The sequence below is a fragment of the Populus nigra genome, chromosome 1 (assembly GCF_951802175.1).
Source record: "Populus nigra chromosome 1, ddPopNigr1.1, whole genome shotgun sequence".
NCBI lineage: Eukaryota > Viridiplantae > Streptophyta > Magnoliopsida > Malpighiales > Salicaceae > Populus > Populus nigra.
The window spans coordinates 6328893-6352697 of record NC_084852.1 but is presented as its reverse complement, the minus strand read 5'-3'; the positions used below and the strand labels follow the sequence as shown (position 1 = coordinate 6352697).

General features: G+C 29.6%; 1 protein-coding gene across 1 annotated transcript; it reads right to left on the bottom strand.

The window, feature by feature from the left end:
• Positions 1-4047, bottom strand: LOC133694072 (G-type lectin S-receptor-like serine/threonine-protein kinase At4g27290). Its single transcript, XM_062115498.1, has 7 exons — positions 2460-4047; positions 1822-1947; positions 1457-1611; positions 1124-1334; positions 692-929; positions 461-611; positions 1-373 (listed from the first exon to the last, which is right to left on the bottom strand). Exons 1-7 carry the CDS (start codon positions 3724-3726, stop codon positions 68-70), a joined length of 2454 nt encoding a protein of 817 aa, XP_061971482.1. The 5' UTR covers positions 3727-4047; the 3' UTR covers positions 1-67.
• Positions 4048-23805: the final 19758 nt, after the last annotated feature.

Here is a 23805-nt window from a genome sequence, read left to right as displayed (position 1 = left end):
TGAAGAATATACACCTCTCATTGATATAATTTATACAAACATGAATAAAAAAACACAAAATTGTCTGTCATCGAGCAGTTAACAGTGTAATAGTAATCTCATTTGCGGAACACGAATCCACCTTGCTAGATGAAGACTCTTGATCAAATAACTTCCTTTCTGTGAAAAATCCAGGCTCTTTTGGTTCAGGCAATGTAATGTTACTGGTTAACATTAGCACCACAGTTGACATAGTAGGCCTGTCCTCCGGAGCTTGTTGCACACACAGTAAACCGACATGGATCACTCGCATGACTTCAGATAAATCGCAGGTGTTGTTTAAAGATTCGTCGATCAACTCAAATGACTTCTGTTCCTTGTAAAGTCTCCATGCCTGAATTCCAAGACCAAATTCATTTCAGGTTCAACCAAGAAATCAGCCTACGTTCAATATGGAGGGGTATAAAGATTTGATACTTACATGACCAAGAAGGTTGTGCTTGTGGTCTGGATGAAAAAATCCTCTGTTTCTCTTCCCGTTTACTATCTCTAGCACCAAAACACCGAAGCTAAATACATCGGACTTTATAGAAAAGAGCCCATCAATTGCGTACTCTGGAGACATGTAGCCACTGCAAGAAATTGTTGAACAAAGTTACTAATGTTGCAAGCAGCGAGAATTGACAATATGCAGCCTGTCTAAAATGCTTACTATGTTCCAACCACTCTTTTTGTGTTTCCCTGAATTTCATTTCCACCAAAACTCCTGGCCATGCCAAAATCTGAGATTTTTGGGTTCATTTCAAAGTCCAGCAATATATTGCTGGCTTTAAGATCTCTATGGATGATCCTTAGCCTGGAATCTTGATGTAGATAAAGAAGTCCACGGGCAATCCCATTGATAACGTGGTGCCTCATAGACCATTCCAATAATTTGCTCTGCTTTTTATCTGAAAAAAGTTTGATCAATGTTAACCCATTAAAGTAAACAACAGAATGTTTTCATAGCATCGATGTCTCTCACCATGAGAAAATTAATTTTATGGTAGCACCGTTGGCAGTGAAAAATGATAATTTCAGCTTTTGATATGCGATTAGTAGACAAGTGAAAACTAATTAGATTGAAGTCTTCAGATTGCCATACCAAAGATGAAGGTATCCAAGCTCCCGTTGGGCATGTATTCATAGACCAACATTTTTTCTTCAGATTCAATGCAGCAACCAAGAAGTTTCACAAGATTTCGATGTTGAAGTTTCGCAATGCATATAACTTCGTTTTTGAATTCATCAAGTCCTTGTGTGGAAGTCTTTGAAAGCCTCTTTACAGCTACCTCTTTCCCATCTTTAAGCGTGCCCTGAAAGATTTTTTGGACTAGTCATTATAATCTCATTTCAAAATTGACTCTGGAAGATGGAGGTAGCAACGTATACTTTGGTAGAATTAACTAACAGAAAGCTCTCTCATTAGAAGCTTTACCTTGTAGACAGGTCCGTATCCACCCTCTCCAAGCTTATTGTCATCTGAGAAATTGCCAGTGGCAATTGCTATGGTTGCGAAGTCAAATACTGGCAACTCTAGATCTTTATCAGTGCTATCAATTATGTCTCTTTCTCTCATTGAAACCATCTTTCCTGTGAAATGGGAAATGCACTGCATGAATCATACATTTCTACATATTCCACCAAGATGATCATCTGGTTTTGGAAAGGACCAGAACGATATGGAAGCCATCTAGTATATCAAAGAGTAACTGCTTTGCAGAATATCCAATGCAATAACTCCTTTTCCTATTAAATCAATCAACAATCAGAAGTGCAATAACAGGGTTTGATCGAAATTACCTACTGTCTTAGGCTTCCTCCTCATCAGAAACAGCAGGCCAACGCCTAGAATGGTAACTCCAGCAACCAATGAACAGATGGCTATAATCCACACTCGCGTCTTCCTCTTAGGTCTGCTGGTTGGCTCTGCGTAACCAATGTGAACAAGTTGTAAAACCAGTTTTAAGCAGAAAAAAACGAAGCAATTGTAATGTTATAAGATTTTCTACTACCTCAATTAGGATTTTAAGTACCAAATTTGAAAGAGAGAAAAACCTTTTATATGGATCTTTTCAGGACGTTTGTATAAACTATTTTAATTACTTGAGACATAAACTATTGAGTTCTTGCTAATGGAATTTTACACGGGTCTTTTCAGGAAGTTTGTATCTCCTACTAAAATACATAATCAGTAAAGAAATGAAAGAGGAATTAGACATGATGCGGGTTCTAATTTCAACCATCAATGACAAGAAAGAAGAAATAAAAAATAAATCCCATGTGCATTCAACCATGTTCTTTGGCCCTTTCATCCCAGAAATCGAAAGGTATCCATAGGTCTAAAGCATCTGCACCACTGTGGACATTTGTTTAACTTGTGAAAGAAAGAAACACAATAATTTAACAGACCAAGAAAAGAATAATGAAAGGGTCCATACCTAAATCAGAGGCAGATAATCTAATGTAAAAATCTTGCCCATTTACAGTGTACTCTCTGATATCAAGAAGCTCCTCAAACCAAAGCAAGCATCCAGATCCACCTGTGATATTCAAAGTTGAATAAGCTGTACAAGAACAATTCATCAAGCACACCCTTCGGCATTCTTCAAAGTCCATTGTCCAATTAAACGAGGATGTCCTTGTATCTGGCAATTTCACACTTGGTACCTTCTGAAACCCCTCTCCTGCCCTGCAAATTGATTCATTCTTCCTAACACATCCTCCAGACCATTCCCCAGATTCCCATTCTTGAGGAGATTTTGGTTGAAACCCTTTCAAGCACGCGCAAGGAGGAGAATTGTTGATGTTACAACTTCCATATGCACCACACAATGCATACCGATCACAATTATCCATCTGGGCTGTCAAGTACAGATTCCATGTCCTTGTGATATTAGTCCAGGTGACACGCTGCAAAATTCCTTCATTGGTCAGCAACATATGCGAAACAACTGAACTGTCCGTCAGATCATACCTGTAACAAATCTCCTTCTGATTGTAAACAAACCCATAAGTGTAAATCGGGTTCGGTTTCAAATTAGGCATCCCACTGAATCTAACACCATTCCATGGTCCTGATCGGAAGACTTTCTTCTCACCAACCCTGATATAAATCTGTGGATATCCACCAGGATCAAGCCTAGTTGTTGAATCACCCAATGAAGGATCATTGGAGCTTTTCCATGACACCAAGTACGTATCAAGGCCAGTAACCAAGTTCCTGCCAAAATTGATGCCTGGCAAAAACACGTTACCTGGGTAGTCAAAACTCTCCCATAAGTAATGATCCTCGTTGGTATCGCTTGCTTCCCTAACAACAAGATTTCCTGAATTCAAAAGCTGAGCCACTGGATTCTGGGGCTGTCTTGATGTGTTAGTAGACCATAAAACAACATTTGTTGAATTATGGAGGACCAGGATTCCCTTGCTGGTAACTTGCAAAACTCCAGATGTGTCATTGAGTGGTGCTTCTCTGTTGGCGACCCAAACCACAGTCTCATTAGAGAACTTGTACCATATTCCTACATAACGCAAACTTGAACTTTTGGGGCTGAAGAATCCCAGTTCAAAGCTGTTCCCAGCTGAAACTATAGTCTCACCATCTGAGATTGTCTGGTTTACAGCCACGATATCTGCACCATTAGAAACCGTGAAGAAGAAGAAGAAGAGGAAGAAGAAGAAGGAAAGTCTTGCAATGCCTTTCATGGTTTTTTCGTTTGGTTGCCTAACTAATGAGCCACTCTGCTTCTAGTTTAAAGATATTCTCATGTGATAGGGGTGCCAAAATTAACTTCACAGAACCAATTTTGATTCTTCTTTTCTTTCTTGCCCAAGATCTTGGTCACATTAGTCGTCTTGCTTTACATGTGAAAACTGAAATGAATTGACAAATTTTGAAAGTGTGAAAGGTGGGCCAAAGGGTCTAGAACTCTTTGACTAGGTGAACGATTGCTGAACACTGCCTTTAGGCTGCTTGTACCATTCTGAAGCCTTTACTAGTCGTCTCTTTCATCTAAAACCTCATATTCAAATTATTGTCCTTTTTTGCAGCTTATGATAATGAGCTTAGAGAACATATTTATGCTACTTTTTGTTATTCTTCCCATCACAGAAAGAAGATAAAATTCAACTTCATTGCATTATGTTTATGAATTTTCAATGCTTGTCTAGTTACCCTAAGAGGTTGTGTTTACAATCATGCTAGAGTTACTAGATTTTACTTACCATCTACTTTTTGTTATGCTTAGGAAAAAAAAAAAGAAATAATTTATATTTTCTTATATTTATTAATTCGTTAATTTCAAAATGATGCATGCTTGTCTATATTTCAAATCATTGGATATAAATTTCATCATAGTTAATATAAAAATTAAATAAAGACTATTTTTGTTATGCTTGGAAAACAATCCATCTATATTTTCTTATATTTATTAATTTGTTTTTTAGATAGTGCTTGTCTAAAATATATGTCTTTTATGTATTTAAGTTTTGATCATTAGAAAAACTTGTTTGAAAGTATAGTTATGGTTGTTTTTTAAAGTATTTTTCGTGCCGAAATGTATCAAAATGATATTTTTTTTATTTTTAAAATTAGTGTATCAAAACAATCCAAAATATAAAAAATTAATTTTTCATAAAAAAATTGAATTTATTAAAAACACGAGTGGCTCGCGTTTCCAAACATAACATATATATATATATATATATATATATATATATATATATATATATATATATATATATATAAGGATATCTTAAAACTTACTTATGCATCAAAATTAACTCCATTTTTAACATGACTTTGAACAAGTTATTTTATAATTGGTGCCTTCATAAGTAGTTTCTAAGAAACATATCTCTTTCCTTTAAATGAAGACTAGCTACAGCAGCAGGAGGACTAGAGGAGTGGAGTTTAGAAATTCGGAGCCCAGGCCGCCATGCTCTGAGTTTTCCATCATTTTTTTGAATATAAATCTGACATTTGTTTTTTATTATTATTACAAGCTAGAAGAATCGAGAGGAAAAAACAAAAATGCAGTCCATATATACACTCCAAGGATCCACAGCAAGTTTACAGAGATAAGGAACGGAAGACTTACTACTAGCGACTGCATGTGGACAGATTTGAGATTCCTCATCATTAGGCTTTGTTTGGTTGGTATTTTAGAAAAAAAGAAAAATATACAGTAAGATAAAAATATATATAGTTAAAAAATTAGAAATAGAAATATAAAATAAATATATCTTTAAAATAATTTTGGATTGAATTTTTATATTATCAAGACATTAAATATAAAGAGATATATTTCTTTCTTTTTATTTTCTTGCGGTTGTAATTTAAAAAAAAATAGTTTTAGTTGTAATTTTAAAAAATAGATTTTTTAAAAAATATATTTTGTTAAAACTATTATTAGATGAGTTTTTAAATTTAAAATAAATTAAAAACATGTCTTCATGGATTAAAAACATATTATTTTAATTTTATAGATCGGAAAGAAAAACTTACTTGTCAGAATTCGTTTTTTTATTCCTGGATCAATTACTTCAGTGTCACTTTAATTACTAGAACCAAAATGATATTTCACAGTACGAACATCTTTGTAAATCTTGTCCAGTTAATGCAGAGTATCCAAGTTGAGAGATGAGAAAGAGAGAATTATTATTCAACAAAATAAAAAACTTAACATTTCTATATGGGTTATGTCCCTTTATATATATATGAATGATTAGAGGAGACAATTTTTATTTTTTTAGTAACTCTTCTAATAACTTAGATCAGATCTATTTATTATGTTCGAACCAAGTTTAACCCAATAACCAATAAATTTCTATAAAACCAATAGCATGCTAGGCTCAGTATAAAATGCAACTAATAAAATGAATTTTTTTTAAATGGATTAAAAAAAATAAAAACTGTTACAATATCAAACGTTCCATAATGTAAAAAGAACTCGGAAGGAGAAAATAGTGTCATTATTGCACGATCCAAACCATTGACAATTTAGTACTTGCCAATCCAAGCGGTATGACCTTACATGGGGGGAAAAAACACAATAATGTCAGCTTTTGGTAAGAAAAAAATTGCTGTAAGCTTTACATGGAAGTGGTGTCATGATCTTGATGTCCTTATAATATACGAAGATGATTCGTATCACAACCACATGTGTTCCATGGCGGTTGATGTTGGCAATATTAAAATAATTTTAAAATAAATTATTTTCGTTGTTTTAATATTTCTATTTCCGCATTGAAAAAGACTACACATTTATCAGAAACAGAGAGAAAAAACAAAAAAGTGTTTGTGACTTTTACAATTAACCTTTCTTTTGTCTTAATCACTGCATCTATTCCTCTTATTTAAGGTAAGATATTTTTTAAGAGTATAGATATATTAAAATAATTTTATTTTTTATTTTTGAAAACAATACATCAAAATTATAAAAAAAATATTTAAAATAAAAACTATTATAACCCCGTTTGTTTGCTAAAAAGTAGTTTCTTTTTGAAAAGTGAATTCCAGGAAAAGTGAATTCCAGAAAAGTGAATTTCGAGAAAGTATTTTCTGATATTTGGGCCCCGTTTGTTTGCAGGAAAGTAGTTTTTTTTTGGAAAGTGAATTCCGGGGAAAGTGAATTCCGGGAAAGTATTTTCCGATGTTTGGTAGTGTAATGGAAAATAAGTTGGAAAACATTTTCCAGTGTTTGGTTATGTTATGGAAAATGAGCTGGAAAATAACTTATTAATGTTTTATTTTTTCAAGTTTATTAAAATAATGAGGAACAAATCTTACAAATTAAAAAGTTGAATGAGAATGAAATTGAAAAAAATATAATTTCATAAAATATCTCAAATAAAATAAATAATAATCAAAATAATAGAGATCAAATCTAAAAAATTAAAAAATAAAAGGTGAAGAAATTAAAATAATAATAATTAACATTTCATAAATTATTTCAAATAAAATAAGTAAAAATCAAAAGAATGAGGACCAAATTTGATAGATAAAAAATTTCAATAAAAAAATGATAAGAAAAAAGCAAATAGCAATTATAAAAGTAAGGACCAAAATTAATATAAAAATTAAATTTTAAGAGATGAAATTGAAAAATAAATATTCAAAACAAATTATATATAGCAATCAAAAGTTTGAGGATCAAATTTGATATAATCAGCAAATAATGACATTTCTAAATTTTTCACAACTTCCGGAAAGTGTTTTCCGCCCAAATTTTTCAGGAAAACACTTTCCTGAAAACCAAGCCAAAATTTCCTTTGACTGGAAAGTGTTTTTTGTTGACCAATTTTTCTAATAGCAAACAAACACAGGAAAGTTTGGAAAGTGGTTTCCCGGAAAACAAACACAGCCAAAGGGAAAAACACTTTCCTAGAAATCAAACCAAATTTTTCTTTGATTGAAAAGTGTTTTCCGTTGACCGAAAAATGTTTCCGTTGACCGGAAAGTGTTTTCCGTTGACCGGAAAGTGTTTTCCGTTGACCAACTTTTCTAATGGCAAACAAACACAGGAAAGTTTGGAAAGTGGTTTCCTGGAAAATGAATTCCGGGAAACAAACATGGCCTTGGTAGTGTAATGGAAAATAAATTAAAAAACACTTTCCAGTGTTTGATTATGTTATGGAAAATGAATTGGAAAATAACTTATTAATGTTTTATTTTTTTCAAGTTTATTAAAATAATGAGGAATAAATCTTACAAATTAAAAAGCTGAATGAGAATGAAATTGAAAAAAAAATATAATTTCATAAATTATCTCAGATAAAATAAATAATAATCAAAATAATAGAGATCAAATAAAAAATAAAAAAAATTGAAAGATAAAAAAATTGAAATAATAATAATTAACATTTCATAAATTATTTCAAATAAAATAAGTAACAATCAAAAGAATGAGGACCAAATTTGATAGATAAAAAATTTCAATAAAAAAATAATAAGAAAAAAGCAAGCTAAATTTTCCGTCCAAATTTGATATAATAAGCAAATAATAATATTTTTAAATTTTTACAACTTCTGAAAAGTGTTTTTCGCCTAAATTTTTTAGGAAAACACTTTTCTATAAATTAAGCCAAATTTTTTTTTGACTAGAAAATATTTTATGTTAACTATTTTTTTTAATAGTAAACAAACATAAGAAAATTCGAAAAGTTAATTTCCAGGAAAAACAAACATGTCCTAAACCTAAATTTTGGTACAAGACATTTGGGACAGCTGGCTCCTGCGATGTCTCATTAACTTCTTCAGGTGGACAGCTGGCTCTTTCTATAACCTATTATACTCTGCAAAAATAAATAAATAAATAAATAAATCACTGCTATCTCTGAACTATTAACTTGCAAACATGTCTACTTGATTTTAATTCATATCAATAATCAATCCTTTTATTTTAAATATTAAGACGAGCTTGCTTTTTGGCAATTCCAATCAGAGATTGAACTCCATTATTTTGACCTCACCACGACCTTTACTTCACTTTACGTTGACCAATGAAGTGCTACCATGTGGCATGAAAAAATAACAAGTTTTTATTTTTTTAATCTTAAAATTATTTTTCTTTTTACCCTTTTATTACACGTAGTTGGTTGTACTAGCCTAGTAGGTGATAAGCAGCAACCAATAGATGGTTGGGCCCAACTTTATTGCCTGTGGTTTTGATTTTTCTGGTTGTTCGTGGTATACCGTTTTTATTTTTAGTTTTAAAAATATTTTTAAAAATTTTAAATTTTAAATTTTATTTTAATTTAAATTAATTTTTTATTTTGGTGTTTTAAAATTATTTTAATACACTAATATTAAAAATAATTTTTTAAAAATAAAAAAAATTATTTTAATATATTTTTAAATAAAAATATTTTAAAAAGCAATCCAAACATACTTCAAAATGAAAGAAACTCAGGATTGTAGAACCTGTTAAAAATTTTATTTTGAGAAACACTGATAAATACTGATTCAACAGTGGGTTTTTTTTCTTTTTTTAATACAAATAATCTTGATTTTTTTAATTTCAAAACTATTTTTCCTTATTTATTATAATTAAATGGTGGTTTCTTTATTACGTTTCCCCTTTTATTACAAATAATCTTGATTGATTTCTTTCTTTCTACTTTCGAAAATTATATTTCCCGTTCATTACAAATAATGCGTTGTAGTAAGTTTGGTTTCTTTTTTTCTCTTTTTCCCCGTTTATTACAAAGAATCTCCATTGATTTTTTTTTTTAATTTCAAAAAACTTCATGCCACGTGGAGCACCCCGACTGATCAATGCTAAATGCACTAGCATCATGAAGTAAAAATGCTAACGAAGTTTTGTCATGAAAATAGATGGAAGAGTTATTGCATCTCAAAAGTTAAAATAGAAGTATTGGTATGTCCAATATTAAATAGAAGTGTTGATTTAATGATTTATATATTTTTTTTCATAATAAGGCCTCTTAAAAACATCTTTATTTTTAAGAATAGATAATTTTAATTTTAGTTATCAAAATCATAGTTATTAAATCCAAACTAGCTAGCAGGTTGACCTGAGACTCAATCAATTTGGTGGTCGGACCAGTTCGGGTAAAGCAAAAGATCAAGATGAGTAGAAACTCGGCAAAACCCAATTGACCCATCGGGTTATCCCGTGACTTGAGCCACCAAGTAAAACCCGGTTGAAATCTTTTTTTTTCAAATGTGTTTTTTATCCTAGCTAGAGATCCTTTTTTTATATATATTTTAGTTGGCTATTATCCCTTTTCAAAGTTCATTATAGAAATACTAGAAAAATATTTTACCTTTTCAATGTGGGATTTGAAGCTCTTTAATATATATACTCTTCACAAAATTATTTTTTCAATGCAGGATTTGAAGCTTTTTAGTATATATACTTTATGTTCACAAGAAAAAAGTTATGTTTTTTCAATGTGGGATAAAAAAAATTTTAGTTTAAATACTTCAACATAAAAGGATAATATGCTAATATAGTATTTTTTCAATATGGAATAAAAAAATCTTTTGAAATAATATTTTAAACTTCATTATTTATAACATGTATAGTTTATATTCGCATGGATTGTTTCTTAATTTTTTCACATGAAATATTAAAACTTCAAATATTTTTTTAAATTTTTCTGGGTTGACCCGGGTCAACCCTTGTTACCCAAGACCCGGCTTCTTGACTTGGTCAACCCCCGAATTGATCTAATAAATATGATCAAAACAATGTGTTTAATGTCATGTAGACTTCATATAAGGAATTTGACTTTATTCAATAGTAGTAATAACACTTCATTTAAAACTTAAAATTTAATTTGAAATTATCTTCTAAAAAATAATAAATCAGGAAAATCATGTCTATAGAGTTTTTCAAGGAAAAAAAAGTATGATGGAATATATATTATAATTGAAGGTGGAATTTATTGAATCTTTTTGTTTCCTGAAAAGTTAGACTTTGTTTTATCAAACAAATTTTTAAAGAAAAGAAGAGGGAAAGGAGGGAGTTACAAAAATCTTTAACTCCCCTTTACCTTTTCAAAATCCATGGTAAAAAAAGAAGAAGAAAAAAAAGGCAATAAGGTCTTTTATATCTGATTTTTTTTTATAAAGTTGGTATGTCTATCCAACTTTTTTGATTGTCCAAGTTTAATGATGGAAGACCAGGAAGTGAAAGTTGATAGACTAAAATATCCAAATTAGCAACCCAAGGTTTTGATTGACAAAGGGGCCCGTTAGTAAAAATATTTTAGGTGTTTAAGGACTCAATTGAATTTTTGAAATGTTTAATTAAATTTATTGATAGTTTAATTGCAAGGAAATCAACTTTGAAGAGTCAATATTGATGTGAATTGAAACAAATGAAGTTTAAGAACCAAAATTGGATTTCATAAAGTTTATTTAGTCAAATCAATAATTACATAAAATTCAAAGTTTAGTGAGCAAGTAGAGACTTCATTGAACAACTTATGAACCAAGGACCAACTTGTAAAACATATGCGGCTTCAAGAACTAGAATCAGGTGAAATCAGGGGTTAAATCGAAGAAAATTGAAAGTTTAATGGTCATCTAGGGGTCTAATTGAACAAATCGGAGACCAATGATCAACTTGTGAAAGGCCCTTAAAATTAGGGTTGTCAAATGAATCTAGTGGGGATGCAATTTCATGAAATTAAGAAGTTAGAGGAAAATTATGAGTAAAATCAAACAACATCGGAAGAATAAGGATTAAATTGAAAATTGCCAGATCCCAAATCAAAGAACTTTAATTTGTAGGAATTGGTCAAAACAGTAACATTTAAGGTATTGTGCATCTTCTTCATCAGTTTTTAGTTGATCAAGTGGGCACTCTAAGGCAAATGAATGTGATGTTTTTGATCATCCCAAAGGTTGCAACAACCACCATTCAACTGAGAAACATCCCCTTTACAACCCCATATCCTTAAAATTAAACGTTTACATCTCATATTCTCTATTGATCTCCATAATATCTTGTTCCTAGTCAGTTGACACTACAATTTCAATCATGACATTGTTTGAATGAGCACTTTCAAACGTTTGAATGTAGAGTTACAGACCTTCAAATCAAGCAAAAATATATTTAATTGAAATGTGTGCACCCTATCTATCAAGTTCAAGTGGTCTTAAGCAACGTTGATGTCGGTATTACTCCGATGAAGTCACGAAAGTGACCAACCCTGTCAGCCTTGATAGGGACAACCATTTACAAAAAACCACCTTACTCTTTTTTGTTTGCTCCCACTTAGAAAACCCAAGAAAGTTCCTGTCAAGGGTTTGAAACCTTTTTCTCTAAATCTAATGGTAGCAAACACCTCACATTGGCTAAAGAGCAAACACCTCACATTGACTAAAGAGATAAAGAACTTGGAAGAAATTGTAGCTTTGTTTGGGAAGGTCTGAAGATATATATATTTATCTTCAGACCTCCCCAAACAGAGCTATATATATATTTATTTATTTGAAGATTTCTAAATCCATGGTAAAAAGTAAAAAAAAGGTAATGAGATCTTTTATATCTGAAATTTTATAAAGTTAGTTTGTCCATCCAATGTTTTCACTAATTTTTATTTAACAATCATGGAGTAATGAGATATTTTTTTAACATACTAATAATTTTATTTTACACAGCGTGAGTTTTATTGCAATCTTGAACCTTCTAACAATATCATATACATGAAAAAAGAGCAATTTTTTTTATCTAACCTTTTCTAACAAAACATCACTTCCATTCTTTATTTATAATGTAATTATTCTGTTGCATTTATATCTATATTGTAAAAATTCTTCTTTTCCTTTTAATTGTCAATTATGCCAATTTACTATATTTAATTATATCTATAAAACTTCATCATAATTTACCCAATTTCTCACATATCTGTATAATTTTCATTATTTGAATAGGAAAATTTCCTCATTTCAAATTCAATTTATAATGCGAACTTCCCATTGCATAACAATCCATTTTATAAAAGAAGTTTGTTTTCTTTTTACTTTTTACTTTTTACTTAATTTGTCATTTCCCATAAATTAATGCATTTTTACTTATTTTGATAATCTAATAATTTATCATATTACATTAATATATTCATAGTATAGTTTCCTTTAAACAAGCCCCTATCCAAAATCTCAATTTTTGTAAGACCTACATATGAATGACTTTCATAACCACAACTATAAGTTATTAACCCCTTCTTATACAGTCGCTTCAAAAACATTTACTCATTTGCTCATATTCATGTGGTTCTTCTAAAAATCATCTAATCCTTTACCCTTAACTCTTGTGGTTGACTTACAAAAAATCTTCCATTAATAGCTTAAGCCCATACAAACAGCATAAAAGCCTTCCAATTAATAGTTCCCGCTCATGCTGCCAACTTAAAAGCATAACATTTTAGTTTCCATCAAATTAATTTTCTCCATCATTTTTTGAGTTTCATCATATGGTTTGAGAAAAGATTCCAAAATGAATTATTGAAAAAAAAATCAAAACTAAAAGAAAAAAAATAAGAGAAGAATTGAACAAGAAAATAAAAAAAAAAGGAAATACGTGCATATTTGGCTTTACATCTTCCTCTCCCTTCTGACACTTTTGGTTCAAGATCTTTTCCTCCCCTTCCATCTTTTTAGGAATTTTAATCTTTTTGAATTTTATTTTTTTGTATAGAATTCATTTTAATATACTTATTGTTGAACAAGATTTTTGTTGTTGTTGTTGTTATAAGTTTCTAGGATTTTAATCCCAAATACATTTTGGGATTATAACAACCAAACAACACAAGAAGTGTAACAATCTAACAGAAACATTGATGAAATTGACTATTTCAATGTGAGACCACATTTCATTGAAAAGTTATAGAAGATTTTAGAATTTTTGACAGAAATGTAGATGGCATATTCTATTAGTGATGCCATTCGAAATGGTCATTGACACGATCAAAGAATTGATGTTTTATTCCAATTGCAAGAGTGTCGAAGTAATAAATAACCCGGCAAGACCGGGGTCGAACCACAAGGAGGTCAACTATATAAATTACAAATAAAGAGAAAGATTTGAAGAGAATAATAACAGAAAAAGAGTTGAATAGAGTTTTGGGATGTGATATTGGTGTAAGGATTAAATAATGATAAAACAGATGTCAAGGTTAGAGGATTCACTAATAGTATTTCAAATAAATATAATATAAACTCTTTTTATTACTCAATTGGAAACCACACACAAAGGAGGTTCCAATCGGATGATTTATCATTATTAGCTCATTATAAATTATTAACATGATCATATTAATCATCTTATCTAAATAACACCATACTTATAAATATCATCAAGCATTCATGTTGCTAACTTATATTAACAACAAATCAAGTTCCTCGTATAACATTGAGGTCGGCCGAAGACTATAAAGGATCAAGCATTTGATGTACCAAATGTTATACAACATAAATCTAGATTAACCATTTAACAAGCAAGGTATTAAGAATTAGTAAGATAAAAAGATAAAACATATTAATAGCAAACTTTCTTGGATATAAACATTGAAGTCCATGTTGAGTTTATATTATACATATTATAACACCATTAGAGAAACCTTTCACCTTGACATAATAAACTTAGCTAAACATAATAAACAAAAAGAACATAAATAAACTAGATTAGAACATAGTTATGATGAAAAGCATAAACAAGAGATTAATGAAAGCAAAACTTAAGCATTACAAAAATATAAAGAAAGAAAGCAAGATTATGATCTTGATCTGAAAACCAAGATGACTAAATACATGGCAAATGCCTCCTTTTATAGGCTAAGATTCAAAACTATTGATTGGTTGATTAAGAAAATAGTTAGTGGCCAACCATTGATTTGGTGGCTGGTTTTTGACATTGTTGGCTCCTGGTTATTGATATTGTTGGCTGGCCAAAACATCATTGCTAACATCAAAATTTGAGCCCTTTATTTCATGAAAGCTGTGGGAAATTGTCTTAGCTTTCCAACAAAAAAAACCAGAGCTCATTTGGACTTCTAGAACTCAAGATATGAGTTGAAAACCGAATAGTGTCTAAGCTGCAGGACATGTTCCGACTTCTCCGTTTTTGCTAAGATTTGAACTTGAAACCAGAAGAATTGAGTCTTGGATTTCCATGAAATTTTTAGGTCTATGTCTTAGCTTTCCATCCATATAAAGTACACCTAAATCCGAGTTCTACAACTCCAGTTATGATCCAATAACCGAATGATGTTCCAGTTTGGAATTGAACCAGCATCTCTTCTCTTAGCCTAGTCCTCTTTTTATCTCTTCACTTTCAATAGTTAATCACATCAATAAATTCTTTAAATTGTGAGATATACATGCATTCAAAATAAGAATATACCATAAATTAAAGATATATTATGTTATCAGACTTGTTATTATAAAACATGCTTTAGTTAGGGAATTTAATGATACTTTAATGCAATATGATGATATAAAGCCTTAATAAAAATAAACTTTTAAGTACTAATCAGTCATGCACAATCCAATGGAATAGGCAATGAAATATTTTTGATGAAATATGCAACGAAACATTCAGTTGTCAATTAAGGTGAATTTTTGATGGAATATTCCATTGGTAATTAATATTTTTAATGAAAATGGATGGAAAATTTTGATTTTTTGGCATGAATATTTCTTTGGCGATCCCATTAGAAAAATTATTTTCTATCAAAATCTACGATAAAATGGAAATCTCAGACAACATGTTTTGTCGGTGTTGGATTTCCTGAATATCATACATGCAACGAAAATGATAAAAAAAAATTATTCAGTAGTCTCTAGAATCTCATTAGATAGATCTAGAGTTGATTAAGAATTTATTACCTGAAGATCTGATATTTTTTGGCTTAGAATAATTCTTGCAAAGCTGTGTTGTCACAAACCACAAGTCGTCCAATTATCCGGCCTCCAACAGTAATTCACACGAACCATTAGTGAGAAATATCTTAAATCCTTATTTAGGAGTGAGGGATTGGTAAGTCTAGAGTGTTAGCTCTCTATTTCGTGACTTACGTAGAGATTTTTTTTATCTAACAGACAACCACTAAAATAAGAGGCATAATTTACTATTTATAGAAAAATCTAAAAAACCTTATAAATTGATAAAATATCAATTTGCCCCTTAAATAATATCCATATATTAATTCAGGAAAATCTTAGAAATTAAATCTACCAAGTCCTTACTTGATTTTTCTAAGTTTAGAAATATAATCCATGTATTAATTATATTCTAGTAATTAATTTCTAAAATATATTTTAATGAAGTCATACTTAATTAAACCATCCCAGTTTAATTTTTAATTAATTGTTCTTAATATGTGTGATCCATTATATTTCTAATATGTTGGCCCAAATATAAATTTTAATTCTAATTAAATAAATTAAATAATTTAATTTATTGTCAATTCAACAATTAAAATAATCTATATTTGAAGATCAGGTGCATCGTTTAATGGTGTGTCATGATCCCTAAAATATTAAAAAAAATCATTAGTAGTTTGACTTAACCTTTCAGTAACAAATTTCTTAGTGTAATTAATATCCTTTTATCAATAATGTTCTGATTTAATATTAAAACATGAAGTATGCCTGTCATGTTAAATCATGTTTGTTCTTTACATAATAGTCATTGATCATTTGAATAAGATTTGCAACTCTTTCAAATCTTATTCCACCTTGACCAAGGATTTCTCAGTCAATACTATTTGAGAACAGACGAAACATTTCCCATAATTCACCTAGGGTGATAAATCCTTTTTTGATCAATCAAATGCCTTTATATAGTTCATGGTATACCTAATGTCGACCTTTTTGTTACCCTGATTAAGATAATATGTAACAAAATCAAAACATAACATTTTCTATATAAGATAATTTAGTGATATCAAGTATAAGGATTACTTACACAACCGTCATGTGAGTTTTTTCATAGACATAATGATCTTTCCATATAGAATTTTCATGAGGATCAGTTCAGTGCATATGTGTTATGGCAAGTATCGATAATTAATTATAGGTACCTTTTATATCTTAGTTTATAAAAATAGATGCTTCATTTCATAAATAAAAAAAATAATATGTACTAATCTCCATAACTTTAATAAATGTTTAATATTTAAGGGAGCATCGAACATGAACATTTTAGGAATAATGTTTTGATGTAATAAAAATTTTATAATTATAATAACTTTATAATTGTTTTTATAAAATATTTTTATCCCGTGAACTTTATCTTTACTCTATACTCATAAATCAAATATTGAATTCATTAATCTAATATTATATTAATATAATCAACTATTTAGTTGGTATAATTATTGTGTACACGAGTTTTTCCTTAATGGAATTTTGCATCGACTTTTTCCAATTTCATGGTGGTGTTGTGACAAAACAAGAAAAACTGGACAGGTCCTGCACATTCAGCAACCAGTATCATCATCATCCATAAATGCCAACAAAATTCTTTTCTTACGTATCTAAGGTGATATGCCATACGAATGATGAAGAGTGACAGGCTAGAAAGATTGCAATCCTACCCCAGGCGCATTATTAAAACCAAAAGGTGGAAATGAGAGAGCGACTGCGGATTATGATATTTACCTGCCCTTTTCTTGAAATATTAAAAAAAACTCTTGGTCTAGAAAAAACCCTAGTTAATTTGATACAAATGAATGCATGATCTCTAGCATTGTTCTTTGAAAGATGGTGGGAAAGGGATTGAAAATCCCATCTCCAGCCCTCTACCCTTCTTTTCTATTCCTAATATTCTCAAATTGGAAGTTAAAAATAGCTTCAGGGAAGACTTCTGGGACTCCATAACGCCCATTACTTTGTTTAATTTCCAGACACCAAGAAATTACCTTAAAGCAAATCACTTTAGGAGACCTAAACCTAACAAAGTCTCTCCTGGTCCTTGTCTATTTTTTCAGGAATTCGTAAAAGCAAGCATTGCTCATAACCACTCCAACTAATTGACTCACATCCTAATCACACCATGGTATTTGTTTATATGCCCAATTAGTGCTATCAAACTGCTAATATCATATTAGTAGATATAGAACTGGTAGCACTGCTGTGTATTTTTCTAGAAATAAAAACATAGATTTGTCAACATTTTCACAATGCTTTTACACCCATCATCGCGTGCTTTCTTCTTCTTTTCTCCAACAACCTTTTGAGTGAATATGAAGTTAACCAAAGAGATGCATTTTTTTATCTAATTTTCTTTATATATATATCCCAATGGAAGAACCAAATGAAGAGCCAAAAGAAAGAAAGAAAAAATCTAATTTTCTTTTTATCTTTATTCCCCTGAATCTGTAGCTCTAATGGAAAAGCCAAAATGATTTTCTTATTGAATAAAAGTTTTTTTTTTATATATATATATATATAAAAGAGATTGTATTAATAATTTGACTTTTTTTTAGATGGTGTTCGTCATTTCAATGCTTTAACAGGTATTTCCAGTGCAGGGTTATGCCTTTCTACCCAAAATCTGGACAAGTAATTCATTATAAAAAAGTTGTGTCTCATCATATGATTGGTGATATATTGATCTATGTCAGCAAGTGTCACAAAATCATCACCCTTTGTAGGGTTCCAAGAAATGGGTACAGTTTTCAGTGTAAAAACCCACAGAGAAATTGCGGCGATCTTCTAAGCTAGAGAATTAAATTCCAGCCGTGAACTCATAGAGCATCCCAATTCTACACTGGTTTGATGTCTTGACCAATCTTGAGAAGCTAAAGTGCATAAACATCTTTTCTGATTTCTTGAATTTCAATAAAGGTGAAAAGACTGTTCATTGATACTCGAGTTATGTGTTTTATCGATCCATAAGAAGGAAAATGGTGATGAGTTTGTTTGCTTGTTCAAGTATTACCCTCACAAATGAGTTTCACTTGAAAAAATTGAAGTTGATGCTTTTTCAGTGTTTTTTTTTGTGATTTTAATATGTAAATGTTAAAAAAAATCTTTTAAGAAATTATTTAATATATTTTTAAAAAATTATCATACATCATAATATCATTTATAATTATAGTTTCGAGTTTGGTGTGTTCACCTGTATTTTCTTTAGCTTTTCTTTGTTTTTTTTGTTTATAATTTGATTATTTTTTTTTATTTTCATCTTTATACATAGGATTGGTTGAGATTTGGATTTTTTTTCTATATTTTTAAACTAATTTTAAATTATTTTAATATATTTTTAAATAAAAAATATTTTTAAAAAATATCATACAACACATACACGAACTCTTACATCTATGAGGCCTGAGGAACCTTTTTTTATTATTATTGCATTAAAAAATACACAATTCTCACTACTAATGACTGCCTATGGTTCTTAAGGCAAACAATCGCAAGAAATGGCATGATTGATACTTACATATATTTACGCTGCAATTGTAGCTTTCGCTTGCTTTGCCTGGTTTTCAGGCAATATAGATTCAAAATTGCCTGCGAAACCAAACTCTTGTGATGCTGACAGTTGCCTTCATCACTCTACTATGTTGCCTTTCTACGTGGCTGAAGAATGTCTTGGTAATAAAACCTTGCCACCCAAATATGGTTCTCCTTGAAGGAAGACCATTACCCTTGACTTTAAAGCTTGAAAGATCATTTGAAAGTGTGGTTGCGGTTATTTTTCACTTAAAAATACATTAAAATATTTTTTTATTTTTTAAAAATTATTTTTGATATTAGTACATAAAAATGATTTCAAAATACTAAAAAAATATTAATTTGAAATAAAAAAAGAAAATAAAATTAATTTTTTAAAAAAATATTTTTAAAATATAAAAATAAATAGGATGAAATGTCGGTTAGGCATGAGCAACCCAGAATTTATTTATTTATTAAACCGTAATTCCAGGCCCTCCACTTGTGGGGAAATATCTTATATCTTATACCTACCTCAACTTGTTTTTCTTTTTTCGAAAAATCAAACACACGAGGTTCCATTCCACCAACCATGCCTTCATAAATTTGAACACGCCACGTGGCACAGCAAAAACTTTCTTGTTTCAATAGAAACAGCAAAATGTCAAGACAATTCTTTATGTTACTTGTTGTGCTTGATGTCGTGGCCACTTATGAAAACTAATTAAAAAAAAAATCTTGAATTTTATTTTTATTTTTAGAGAGAAAATATCTTATTTAATTCTATTTGATTTTTAGAGACTCAATAATAAAGGATTAACTAAACTAGAAGGAAGATATTATTATTCCTAAAACATTTTACTTTAAGCAAGCTATATTATTAGTTTTGTTTAAAATTATTATAGGTTCTTGTACTATATTATCAATGATATAACTTAATATTTCTGATCTTGGCATCAATAAATATTAGGATTAATATTTTTATTCTGACAACAATAAATATTGGAGTTGATATTTCTGACGTTGACATCAATAAATATCAAGATTAATACTTGTCGTAAATCCACTTATGTCATACACTTCTGAATTGAGTTTTAAAATGGTCATTAGACCTAAAAGAATGATAGAAGTGGGCTTTGAACCCTTTCAAAGAGATGTGTTTTTCGTAATTTGTATGTAGGTCCAATGGATCATTTTATTTGGATCAAGTTCTAATAAGCTTTATAAACAAAATATTTTTATTTATCAAAAAGTGATAAAACAACAATTTTATAAAAATACGAAAACTCGCAAAAATATTTTTGAGCACTTTTTTATGATAAGAACTCACAAGTTAATGCAAATGCATTTTTCATATTATTTAGGACTTGGCCTTAATGAAAATTTTAGAAATTATTAATAAAAATGTTTTATGATATATATTTTTTTTATTTTAACATATGCTAAAAAAAAATTAATGCACCACTGACACCCATTTTTACTAATCTATTCACACAACCACTTTTACGATCCTTAAAAATACTCACAACAAATACACACAATTAATTTATAAAAACAAATCTCAAATTCTAAATTAATCAACCTTCAACAATTATACTAAATAGGATGAGATTGCCAAAATGAAACTAGATGTTGTAGTAACAATGGGTTTCCTGCGGCGCGTGTTTGTCACACATCACCACAAATGATGACGCACGGAATGATGCTCTGGAGTCCTGGATTGAGCGCGGAATAGTAGATTGGGTAGCTTCCCCTTTCCTTTTCATGTTTATGCTTGTGGCGAGAATTGATATTACCTGTAAAAATCAGGAAAAAAATCACACATCAAAATCGATTAATCCCCTCCTATCTTCACATATCTGCTGTTATTTGGGAGTAAAAGATGATGGCATGTGAGTTGGAGTAAGAATAGCTGCTGGTCGTGTGACTGCTAATTAAGGGTTAGTATGACTTATGGTGGTGGTGTAGCCTGACTATTTTGAAGGCTGGTTCGATTGAAACAATTAAGTGAAGAAAGGTATTACTATGAGAGAAAAGTTATGGGTTTCACATGATGATGGGTCCATCGTAGGTGGTGGTGTTTAAAGGCTATTGATGGTTGTCTTGGGTTTATAGATATGAGTAAGAGAGAGAGAGAGAGAGAGAAACTTAGCTTTATTGTTACTCGAAGCTTTGGTTTTAGAAAGGGAGGTAGAGATCCTTGTTGTGAGGCTGGCCGATAATTAAAGGGAGTAGTTGAATCTATCGTTGATGTGTTGGCAGTTTGTGTGATGAAATCGATGCAGCTATTGGTAAGCTGGGTGATCGGCAGTTGGTGATTATTTTTTCTTTTGTTTTTTTAGAGATAATGACAAGAAAAAGAAAATAAGAGAAAAAAAAGGTGTGTTTTTTTGTTAGATCATCAATGAAAGATTTTTGGGTTTTATGTGGGAGTTCTAGCCTTTTGCTTTGTTTTTTTATTTTTTAGGTCTACTTTTGAAGTATAAATATTTTATCCCCTCTCGGTACAAAGATTTTGATATGCTCCCTCCTTTTATTTTCTATACACTGATATCTATATTTATAATACAGGAGTTTCAGAACATATAAAATTCAAATTCCAAAACAAACTCATAATCTTTTTTGAAATTTAAACATGATTAGAGTTTAAAGTTAAATTTGAAAATAAATAACTAGAATATTGTGATGATTTTTTTTTCAAACTGAAGATTAGGAGAGGACAAAAAAATATACTATAGTTTATAATTTTTTCATAACTTGACAAAATCACTCTCTTAATTATAATTAGTCCCTGGTCTTTTAATTCCAAATTTAACACCCCTTTTAAATTAAAATAAAAGCTAATGAGGTGAAAATTAGGTCATAACATTACTTGTAAAAAACTATTCTATAAATGATAATAATATATGTTCTTCTACCAAAACAGAAGCAACAATCACTTGGGATTCTGTGTGATGAATGGTAAACATCGTTGGATTTATTTGCTTCTTCCAATTCCATATAATCATCATATAAATAATCCCTTCCTTTTTCTGACTAGAAAAAAAATGTTATCATTAATACAAAATCACTTTGAGATTCCAATCATTAAGAAAATATAGAAAAAATTATTGGGAGAGGGTATATTATGAAAAAATTACAATATGCTAAACTGATTGGTTTGATAATTAAAGAAATTTGTATTTTTTTAATTTTTAAATTTGAATCTTGAGATCAAGATAATTTATTAAATCCTTTTAAATAATTAATATATTAGACTAATACGGAGAATATATTTGTAAAATTATTCCAAAATAAAAATTAATTTTCATTGACATATAAACTAATTTAAAATAATCTATACCCTCAAAATTAAGGGGAAAAAAGAAGTACGAATACTTGGGCCATAAAATCGAAGGGGATGCCCTCTTTCAAAGTCCAAATAATTCCATTCCACAAAAGGTCCAAACAATTATAGTTTAGGCCTAACATTAGTTGGTAGCCATAGCAGACTGTATTTTTTTTTTTATTTTTTTTTATACACGCTTCCAAATTCAAATATGGAAGGCTCCTCGCTATCCGCTGTCAAATTTGTACTCGACGCAAAGCACTATCCCCACACGGCACTCACTCCTTTTTTTTAATTTATATATATATATATATATATATATAAAATAGATAAAATTAACTGACGTGGGGAAATCACTATATTCATATGCTATTATTCACACACATATAATTCATAGAAAATTTGTTTGTTTATCATTTTATTCATTTAATTTTTTTCTACTCAATTAGGTCCTTTTATAGTTAAATCGATAGTCAAATTAGGTTAATTTACAAAAAAAAAAAGAATTTAAAGTTGGAGCATCAAAGTGAAAACATGAAAAAAATAGGTGTTGGTTTAAAAATTGGGAAACAAATTTACTTTGATCCTCCTATTTTTAAATAATATTTTGATTCTCTATATTTAAAATAATCAATTTTAATATAAAACTCTTCTTTTTTTTTTCAGTATTTGATTAGAGAGATAAAAAAAAAGACTTGTGAGATTTCAGCTGCAAAAAGAAAAAGTTAATGGATGAAACATTTCCAGTCATCACAAAATCAATCTTGGTGTCCATATGTTTCATTCGATGAGAGTAATTTAACTTGGATGTTATTTCACCTTAAAAATGCTTTAGAAAATAGATTTAAACATGAGAATGTTTTGGGTTCAAGTTGCTTTTTTATTTATAGACCAATTTTTAGGTTGTTTGAAGGTATTAAAGGGGTTTATGCAGGTCTCTAGGTTGTTTTGTAGATATCTTGGGTAAAACAAATAGTTGAAATTTTTTTTTTTAGAGTTGACGAATAATGCGTCATCTGTCCATCCATGTAAAAAAAATAAAATACAATAAAATGAGTAGGCCTTGGCTCCTTTTTAAACAGCCTTACCTTCAATTGTTTTTTAACTTTATTTAAATAAAATCAAAGATTTGTTTTTAAATCATACATCAATATTTTTTCTAGGCGGAATAATTTTTCTCACTTATGTTTTTTTTAAGAACACTTCATTATTTTTTCTATGAAGTTATGTTAGTATTGTGATCTAAATAGCTAAATTTGATAGATTAATCTAATAAAATGATTTTTTTTTAATTTCATATTTTGACAATAAGTTGGTTATGAATTGAAATTTGCATTTTTTTTTTCTATGGGGGATTCTATTTTCATAGCTCAGGCTGTAAGATTGATTTTTTTTTTCTAAGTTTACTCTAGTCGTTTATTTTATAATTTTTTTTAAAAATTGATTTTTTTTATTTTTATTCTTCAATATTTGATTGATTAAAATTAAGCTTTCTAATTTGTTTTGATTTGTGTTATATAGTGTTATCATAATCTTATAA